This window comes from Gavialis gangeticus, unplaced genomic scaffold (assembly GCF_001723915.1).
Source record: "Gavialis gangeticus isolate Ggan-Ray unplaced genomic scaffold, GavGan_comp1, whole genome shotgun sequence".
Lineage (NCBI taxonomy): Eukaryota > Metazoa > Chordata > Crocodylia > Gavialidae > Gavialis > Gavialis gangeticus.
The window spans coordinates 17,251,164-17,261,540 of record NW_017729006.1 but is presented as its reverse complement, the minus strand read 5'-3'; the positions used below and the strand labels follow the sequence as shown (position 1 = coordinate 17,261,540).

Below are 10,377 nucleotides of genomic sequence, written 5' to 3'. Positions count from 1 at the left end.
TTTTTTGGAGGAAAAAAAAATCTCAAAGCTCTCAGTGCTTCAGGCTTTAAAAAGAAAAAAAATATCTATGATTGCTACTATCACCAATACCACCAGAAAGCAGAATGCTTCAAAATTCTTGACAAGCAGGCAGGGAAGAATTTCCTCTGAAGACCTGAAGTTATGCCAGTGCAAGATTTCTGATCAAAATCTAAGGAAAAGGGAGTCCCCTTTTTATTTTTAGATAATTCAAATGACCAAATTGACTTTGCACTAGTTTCTTAAACCCTTCAGCAGTAAGCACAGGCCAATCATGGAAAATTTCAACCCAAGATGAATTTCTTTGAGAAAGTTTAGGAACATCTTTTAAAAAACAGGACATGCATACCTTTGCTCTCTCCACTAATTTAAGAATAGGAAATGACAAGGGCATGGTTAAATTTCAAAGAGCTATTTTTACTAAATATATGTAGTCAGCAATCTGGGTATGCAGGATCAGGCCCCTGAAGCCCTGGGAGTGGGGGGAGAGTGTGGGTAGCCCTAGGCTGCCCATACTCTCCCACTGTAAGTGAACAGATGTTGGCTATGAAAAGGTAGCACAAATCATAATTAGGAATCATCACACTCACAAATGTGGGCATTTGTGGCATGACAAAGGGCTAAGATGTCTGTTCACTTGAGTTTTTTGCTGACACAGAAATTTGTATGGGGGAAAAGGCAATGTCTGTTTTCAACCTGAGAGTCTTGTAAGAGAATGTGGAATTCAACTGTAGTGTTTGCTCATGACCTCTTCTAGGAACGATTCCTTTTCCGCTCACACCTTTTCCTTTTTTTCATTCTTTCAGTTTGTTTGAAAGGCACTAAAATTCACCTAAAGTGCTTTCTTGCATTTATTGAGCCCAAGACGTATCATGAGGCCAGCGAACACTGCATCTCCCAGGGTGGCACTCTCAGCTCTCCTGAAAATGGGGATGAAAATGATGCACTCTACGAATACATGAGAAAGAGCATCGGGTCAGAAGAGGAAGTCTGGCTTGGCATCAATGACTTAGCAGCTGAGGGCAAATGGGTGGACATGACAGGCAACAGTATTGGCTACAAAAACTGGGAGACCGAGATCACCACCCAGCCAGATGGCGGGAAGTCGGAAAACTGTGCAGCTTTGTCAGCACTTGCCATTGGCAAGTGGTTTGACAAGAGATGCAAGAATAAATTGCCTTACGTGTGTCAGTTCATGATTGTGTAATAACAGGGCTCCTACTGCTGCCATGTAAGCCTGGTTATTCTTTGGCATCAGGAATTTAAAGCTACATATAGATATATAACTGTATATCTATGTTCAAATAGATTAACTATTTGCACCCCCCCAAAAAAACCCCAAATACATCATGTATTCATGATAGATTAGAGAGAGTTAGATCTATGTTACATTTTAAATTGGCTGAAAGCTGTATCCAACTCCATAGCAGCTGCATTGTTCTTCCTAAGGCACAGTTTATAGATATATTTTTTTACACCAGAAACTTATTAGGGTGGCTTAATTGACTTAATAAAGAACAAATGCAACACTTCTGTTTTACAAACCATACAACAGGTCACTTAAGTCTCATTAAGTTGTTGCTCCAGTTACTTTGCCGGCAACTCCCTTTCCATTATTGCTGATTTTATTAGGCCATCCATAAAACTGGTCAGTTCTTTCTCGTTCTGCTTTATGGCTTGATCTTGAGCATGTGCATAAAGTAAGAAGACCCATTAAATCACAAGCCAGTGTATACAAGATCAGGTTCAGTTTCATGATAATGAATGTGGTGTCCCAAACAGTAGGGCCAGTTTTCCTGTTTTACTTTGAGAGTTAAAATTGCGACTACTAGCAGATTACAGGAGTGCTCAAAGGTGGACAGAATGGGACCCTTTTATAGTGTGACATCACTGAATGACTTAGAAAGGAACACACTGATCTGTTGAAGGGAGGGTGAAATTGTCAGAAGTATCGGGTAGTGGATGGGGTTCTTTCTTCACTGAAGTCAGTAGTAAAATGGCCATTGATTCCAATAGGAGCAATTAGACCAAAGGCAAGTGCTCTTGAAAAATCCAACCCAGGAGCCTAATTTATGCTTAAGCATCTTCTGGGAAGTACTGACTTGTATTTACTAACTCATTCAATAACACGTTGCTCGTTTCTACAGACAATTCCAAAGATTCTAGGGAATAGAGGAAAACACTTAAAAATAATAAGAAATATGTAAGATAAATCATAGTATGCTATTATGAAAGATTTAATACATAACATAAAAGATTATTAAATCCCAACAAAATTAGATTCAGCTTTTCTCCAAATAATATGTTTCAGCAATGGCTCGTGTTACCCCAGATGAGAGCATTTCAGTTGTGTGCTAGTATTTGTTGCTTTGGATTAATAAAGTCTCTGCTTGAGGCCAGGTCCTTAACTTTCCTTTCCTGTGTCCTTGTGAAAAGGCATTTAGCAGAATTTGCAGATTTGTTGGAATCTGTCAGGCCACTCTGCAAGCACTTCTGCTTTGGCCTCAAACTTGCAACCTCTAGGTTGTCAACTGCGTGCCTCAGCACTCGTATCACCCCAGCCCCCTCAACTTCTGTTACTCAATACAGATCCGTTTGCTCTGCTGGCTTCACTGAAGTTATGAGTTATACCATACGAGGAGCTGGCCACAGTATTCGTTTGGTAAGAAGAAGATTAAAGAAAGTGCTCAATAAAACCTATTTTTCCTAATTAGCAGCAATGATGGAAAAATAATTACAGACATGTCTGACAATTTAACGCGGCTTTGTTTTTCTTAAAGTTTGCTGAATTGTATCAATGTTGTTTTTAAGTTCAGCATGCTAGATAACAACACACCCAGTTTAGATTAAGTATTCTCTGCACTATCACATGTCCTTCTTAAGCCTGTGGGAGAAATATTTCAATTCACTGCTTGTTTAAAACCAGCACGATATATGCTTCTTTCAAAATTTAGAGCAGGAAGACCAAACCAGAAGAATTTACATACATACGCACATACAGAGTGCATACTTCTGAGGCTATTACTATTGCCAAACTCTGCTGTTCAAATGATTACAAAATAAAAAAAATACAGCTTGCTGAAAGAATGATGTCCAACTGATTTTAATGGAATGCTTTCTTCTCCAGCTGTTAACATTCCCCTCCAGAGCAGTTCTGAGGACCAGAGGATCAACCACAAAGCGGAGTGGTGTAGGAACTCTGTTACTGTACGTTACATATTTTGCAGGATTTTTCCTTACATTTACATACTTTGAACAGAGACAGGCACACATAGAGAAGTCTTTTATGGCTAAATGAATTTCCCTTCTTCATAAGGAGTTTCATGGTAATAGAAAGGCCAATCAAAAGCAAAATCCATGCCCCCCTGGCCGCCCAGGAGTAGTGGCAGGGCATTTATTTGCAGCTGCAGTGCTAAGGAAGGAGCACTGGTAGATCTGGGTGGGAGGACTCCTGGAAAGTTGTATTTTCATTCCCACTAGGCAATAATTGTACGCAGACTAGCTTCCCCTCCTTCCACATGGCAAGCAAGTGCAGCAGCAGCTGGAACCAAGAATTCCTCCTCTCACTTCCCCATATAGAAAGGAACTGCGTCCACCTCCTCCTGCTCTTCCTCAAGATGAGTTTAATAAAACCAATAATCCACCTAAAAATACTGGTCTGAACACCCAGCTAGTAGGTCACACTTGCTGCATTGCTGAAGTACCTCCCTGTACACATTTTGATTGCCTTAGTAAAAGGTTTGCTCCATTGATATTGGGACTTCCACCTTTTTAAAATTCCATATTTACTCAAATCCAAGATGAGATTTTTTCCCCATTCAACATGGGGAGAAAGAGCCCCTTGTCTTTGATTTGAGTACCAGCAGAGGAAGGGAGGGGGGAGGACAAGTGGCTGCTGCAACTCAGACTCCAGCCCTGACTTGGGTTTGGGATCAAAGTCAGCCTCAGCTGCTATTCCTTCCTTCCCAATGCCCCTGCTGCCTCTGCTCCCCCTGCCACTACGTCTACCCCACATCCTGCCACCACTTACCCTCTGGCTCAGGGCACAAAGCACATGGTGACTTCAGCCCTGCTCAGAAACACAGCAGTGGTGGCAGCTCTGGCCCCAGCCCCAGTTCTAGCACTGGAGCTACTGCAACCACAACCTCTGCTGTATGGCTGAGCAGAGGTCGGAGCCAGCATGTACTCTGTACCCCAAGCTGGAGCCAGAGCCAGAACAATGACAAAGGGTAAATGGTGGTGGTGGCGGCGCATGCGGCAGGGGAGAGAGGCATCTGGGTGGGGCACAGGTGCTTCCCCTCCTTCCTAACCCCCCCAGCAGGAAGTGGTGGGGGAGCAGGTGCCCAGGGGCACAGGCATTAGTGGGCCAGCCAGTAGGGAAAGCAAAAGGTTGGGAGAGACAGGGCCAAGAGGCAGGGGTCAGGCTACTGACAGGCTGGCAAGCGGCAGTTTCTCCCCACTGCCTGTCCCTCTACTGCTGCCTGTCCTGCTGCAGTGGTGGAGGGGGGGGGGGTGAAGTTAAGATGATCATCCAAGAATTAGATTCTGTACATGAAAAATTATAACAAATGTATAATTTTGACACAGAATCTAATCATTGGGGGTCATCTTGGATTTGGATAAATACAGTACGTGTCTTCAATAGGTGGGATGATATTGCACTGGTTAGTTTAATTGATGCTTATTCTTAAGCATCCACATACACACCTATTCTATCCTGCTTGAGTCCTTGCAAAACTATTGCAAAAGATGGATGGGTCTTCTTGACTGTTTTTGCAATTTAAGATTAAGTCTAAGATGAAGGCACTTTAGAAATGTAGAGGCATTAATAGTTTCTCAGGGACTTTCTGAATGGATTGGGATCACACTTTGGGATTTAAACTGTTGAGTGCCATTAGATATCTAATAAGTGGGATAGGATCTGGCTTGATGGCTAGCTTGCTTAATCCCTGGCTAAATGTGTATTATAATAAATTTTAGTATTTAGACTGAAGAACAGATAAGTTAATGTACATCTTTTAAAAGGAGCCTGGGAAAATAAACATGGGCAAAAACAGAGATCCAAACAACTTAGAGCTTTGGGAAAGATCTCAACTTTGCTTGAAGCATCTCCGCTGGGAATGCAAAGTTTAAAATCTGCCTTGGGAGAGGATGCCAAAAGAAACTCCCAGTGTGAGACATAAGAGTTCTGACTTAAAAAAAAAAATCAAAAATCAAAAAAATAATCTAGAGGCTAACAAGCTGCTCCTAATGGATTTGTAATGACTCACACTAAGACTCATACAGATAAAAAGAAGCTATACTTAAGAGAGGTATTTCTGTCTGAAAAAAGACAAAAAAGACTTAAAGATATTTTTTCCTTGGGGGTAAATTTACATATTATACTTAGCAGGGGCAACATGTAGGGGGTGCATGCAGGTGTATGTGCACCCCCTGCAAAAAGGCGCCAACACCACTGTTAGTGGTGCCTGCAGGCAGTCGCCGCTCACCACCCTGCTGCTGACACTGCTGGCGGTGCCTGTGGGTGGTCGCAGACCCCTGGTTGGCATTCACCACTGACAGTGCTGGTAGTGTCTGCGAGAGCTCCACACTTGCTGCCGCTGGACTCCTGTTGCTGCCACCGTGCTGCTGCCAATGCCGCCACCAGGGGCACACATCGTTCATGACACTGAGACCATACTAAGGGCAATTAAACCAAGAGTGTCTGCATGTTGAAGCTTGTAAACTCATGCTAAGTTTACAGACAGAGGGTTCTGTCTCAAAAGTTATGCTAGGGTTAACTCCAGACCGCACTACCTAGCTCTTGTTTGGATAACCTCAATTTGCTCCACTAAGATCAAATCAGCAATTTGTAGTCCTCCAGCAACCCAGGATGCACCACTCCCAGCAACCTCCTGTCCCTCAAGCAGAGACAGAGCCTAGGACTGCATCCAGACAAGTGTGGCTGTGTGGTATGTGGACCGCAGATATGTCTATGGTGCCACATACTGCCTATTCAACTGTTCTCCGTGCTGCAAGGGAGCAGTATGGAGCGTTTTTTTGACTCCTGGCTATCCAGGGGTCAAAAAAAAAAATCCATGGAAAAAGGGAGTGGAGTAGCACACCACCCAAAGCTGGAGCCACACGCCACTGCCAGCCAGGATCACCATTGCTGCAGACATGGGAGGGCTCCAGGACCCCAGGTAAGGCAGCTGCTAGTTGTCTCTGGGGAACCAAATGTCCATGCATGTCTAGACGCAGCCTAGGCGTCCTAGCTCCTAGCCATACCCCTGCTCACCAGCCCTCTACATGAAAGACAGAGCTGTGCAGGCAAGACTGTTAACATGCGACTGCTCACAGCATGTGCTAATTTTGACACCACTTAATATCCCACAGTATGAGCTACATGTGACATGTAACTTTACGTTGGGTCTAAATTACCAGACCTGGCTTTGGGTTTTAAAAGCTCTGTTTTCAGCTTTATCATTTTTCTAACCTCTACTTCTTACTGAAAGTACTAAACTTCAAGCTTTCTTTAAAAAATGCACAGAAGCCCTTTCTGTAGCAGATGGAAAAGCTGGAAGTTTCTGTCACCGGTCTCATGAAAGCAGGAGTGTGGAAATTATTAAAGGCTCCTACCGTTTATTTTGTTGTGCTCCTCCTTTCCCATACTTCCAAGCTTTCCTTTCTCCTTCTCTTCTTTTGAAGGTTCTCATTAGCACAGTCTAGCAAACTTCCACCAGCTTCTCCAAAAGCAACAAAAGGAAAAGGCACAGTGAAGAAAAATGATAGATGGAAAGTGAGAGAGGATGAGAAGTCGTGAAGTGTGGCTGTAACTTCCTAACTACATTTTTTATGGCCAGCCCAGAAAACTGTGCATACAGCAAAAATCTCAAGATCACCTAAATAAAGAACCCTGCCTGCATTCACAATTGCTTAATAGAAACTGGCCCAACCATACCTGTATTCCATAAGCTAACAGTGGTGACACATCCCCTTTGGGTCTTCCCTTAACTGTGTGCTGGTACTAAGGTAAGAATAGAGTAAATACATGCTAGCTGTTCACTTCAGTTTTAACCAAAGGCAAGGTAGCTAACAGAAACAAATTTCTGCTCTCAGGCCTTGTCTATGCTAAAAAAATTTGAATTCAATGAAAAGATTAAGTGTCTGTGCTTAGGATAGGAAAAAGTAACAGGCATGCATGGATCTAGGATTTTGAAAAGAGAGGTGCAGGTGGTATGGCATATCATCACACAACACAGCATACATTTTTATCCAGAAACTTTACTAACATTGCAGGGCCCAGGGCTATGTTATTCAGTTCAAGACTGAAGCAACATTTTTTTTTAACTGCATTATGTATAAACAAAACAAATTTATGTTGTTCATTAGTCCTGCAGTCATTAGACTTAAATTGATGTCTCTTCTTTTCAACTTCATAAAACAAACTCAAGCCTTCTTGAGCATCCAGGGCTTCACTGAAAGTTATTTGCACTCTTGGGTTAATGGTTTTGGCTAGTTAAAAACAGGCTGCAGGGCTGTGAAATAGGAGCTGCAGTACCAGGAGTAGCTAGCAGACAGCAGAACTGCAGAAGAAAGACATTCCACTAATCAGCTTGCCTGATTAGTGGAATGTCAAGACCATTAAAAAGGAGAGAGGGTTGTTAACATCTTCGCAATGAAGAGTTTAGAAGGAATCAGGTAGGTTCTAATGAGCCATGAAATCAATCGATTTCCTTCTTGATGCCTGAATAGAAATGCTGCTGCCACTGTCAGGCAGCTGATTTTAAAGTCTGGGTACACCAGGAATTGAAGGGGGATGCGAGGGTACCACTGCGACCCCCCTGCATCTGCCTCTGGTTATATAGCTAGAACTTCAAGTGGGTGTGGCTGCACTGACTTCAGGCTTCAACAGAGCTATGCTCAGAGCCATAAAACACCACTTCAGCAAGCAATTTAAGCATGTGACTAGCACTGCATAATCCCATGAGTTTAAAGTTACTCAGGTACTTATCTCAGTGAACCTAAGACAAAAATCAATAGCACAATGAAGTCCAGCAGCAGCAAAACCCCTATTGCCTTCAAATGGCCTTCACAAAGTACAGGGAAGCACAAGATAGATAAAAGGGTTTGTATTCAGAAGTTTGAACTATCTCTACTCTGAGACTATGAAAATGGTGTTGTGGGACTGCAGTGATTCTGGATCAAATCTGTTGAGCTGAAAAAGGATAGACACCATTTACTTTAAGAGACAGTTGTTGCCAATATCTCTCTTGTGTACAGTTTCACAGATTCATAGATGTTTGGAGCTGGAAGGGACCTCTCGAGATAATCAGGTCCAGCCCCCCTGTGTTTGGGCAGGAAAGACTGCTGGGTCAGATGATCCCAGCAAGGTGAGCGTCCAGACATTTTTTGAAGATATCCAGAGTAGGTGATTATATCACCTTGGGGGGGGGGGGGTGTTTATTCCAGACTCTAGACACTCAAATTGTAAAGAAGTTTTTCCTTATGTCTAGTCTAAATGGTCTCTATGGCCATTAGTCCTAGTCTTCCCCTGGGCAGCCCTGGTGAACGGACTTTCTCCCAGTCCCTGATGCGTACCCCTTATACACTTACAGGCTGCCACCAAGTCCCCTCTGGGTCTCCTCTTCTCCAGGCTGAACAGACCCAAGTCTCCCAGCTCAGGAGGAAGGTCTCACTTGACCTTACCCAATGCTTTGAACAACACATGCTGCCTCTGTCTGTACTGGAAAAAGTGAACTAAAACAGGCAACTGAAGAAACAGCGAAAGGAATATTTTCTAAGGATAAAGAACAGATGGAGAAATTGGGCCAACTGGGGTCTAATGTCTGCTTTGATAGATTCTCTCTCTCTCTCTCTCACCTTCAGCAAGGCACAACTGCTGGACACTTCACTTCTCCATCTGTGACATGGAAAGAGAACTTCCCTACTACCAAGATACCGTAAAGAATGCTAGTAAAAATCTTGCAAGGGCCTTCAAATGGAAGGCACTTTTGAAATGCCGAGTGTTGTTATGATTCTAAGATTTGCTTCTGCTCCAAATCCTGTACGAGTTACAGTAGCCGAGTTCCCTGCAGGATTTCTCATTTTGTACATAAAATTACACAGAAATTCTGGGTTTACCTCTCAGCAATGAGCTTTTATGCATCAAGTTCTAGGCAAGAAGCAACGCTCATACCTGGTTCACTTTGGCTTGCTAATCCTCCCAAAGGAGATTAACATCTGACAGGGATATTGAGAGGAGAAGTATATTAAGGATTGTGAGAGACTCGGATGCTGCAATAAGGTAGTCCTGCTTAAACACCATTCCCTTGATAGGAGGTGTGGAAGGGGCATTGTAAGAAGCAGCATTTTGTGAAAATAAAAAAAAAATCCCTTTGAGAGATGAAAGGAAGAAAAGGCATGCAGAAAACAGCTGTGGATAACTGTTAATCTTGTTTAAAAGAACAATCACAACCCCCTTCCTAATTATAGCTCCTTATCTTAGGCATTTCTTTCTAGCATTTAACAGCAAGATCCAAACAATGTGCCAATAGCTCTGTCAAACCTAAACACAAATAAACTGCAGATACTTGCAGTAAAGGTCTGAGATATCAGTTAGGAGCCATTGTGACACATCCAGTTTCCCAGTGTAACTTCAGTTCTAATATATGTTTCCTTATGACTTCATCCACTTTAGCAATGGACAAGAGGACTAATTTTGATTCTGCCATTTGAAGCATCATAGAACCATAGAGAATTAGTGTTGGAAAGAACCTCAGGAAATCATCTAGTCCAACCCCCTGCTCAAAGCAGGACCACCCCCAACTAGATCATCCCAGCCAAGGCTTTGTCTAGCCAGCTCTTAAAAATCTCCAAGAATAGAGATTTCACAACCTGTCTGGGTAACTGATTCTACTGTTTTACTACCCTTCTTGTGAGAAAGATTTTCCTAATATCCAGCCTAAACTTCTCTTGTTCTCTTGTAAGACCAGTGCTCCTTGTTCTGTTACCTGCCACCACTAGAAACAGCCTAGCTTCATCCTCTTTGGAACCACTCTTCAGGCACTTGAAAGGCTGCTATTTAATAGGGTGACCACCTGTCCCTAATTGGGTGGGACAGTCCCACAATGAGACCATCAAGTCCCAGTCCTGGGCTGCATGACTCCAGGACAGCATTTGTCTATAGGGATTCATAGTGTCTATAGGGACCAAGAAACAGTGAGTTTCCCCTTGCAGGCTGGCAGCATTCCAGCCTGCAAGGGGCTCCCAGGAGCAGGACACAGGGTGCATGTGCACCCACACACATGCACATGATTGGGCAACACAGCTGGGAAGAGTTCAGAGCAGTTCCCTGCAGGTAAGTCTAAGGGGAGGAAG

At 43.2% G+C, this 10,377-nt stretch overlaps 1 protein-coding gene across 1 annotated transcript in view; it reads left to right on the top strand.

Moving 5' to 3' along the window:
• Positions 1-3,102, top strand: part of CLEC3B (C-type lectin domain family 3 member B) — a 20,871-nt gene extending 17,769 nt beyond the window's left edge. Inside the window, exon 3 of the mRNA XM_019508890.1 lies at positions 825-3,102. Within this exon, the coding sequence (XP_019364435.1) occupies positions 825-1,225 (401 nt within the window). The 3' untranslated portion in view covers positions 1,226-3,102. The remainder of the gene's footprint in view (positions 1-824) is intronic.
• Positions 3,103-10,377: the final 7,275 nt, after the last annotated feature.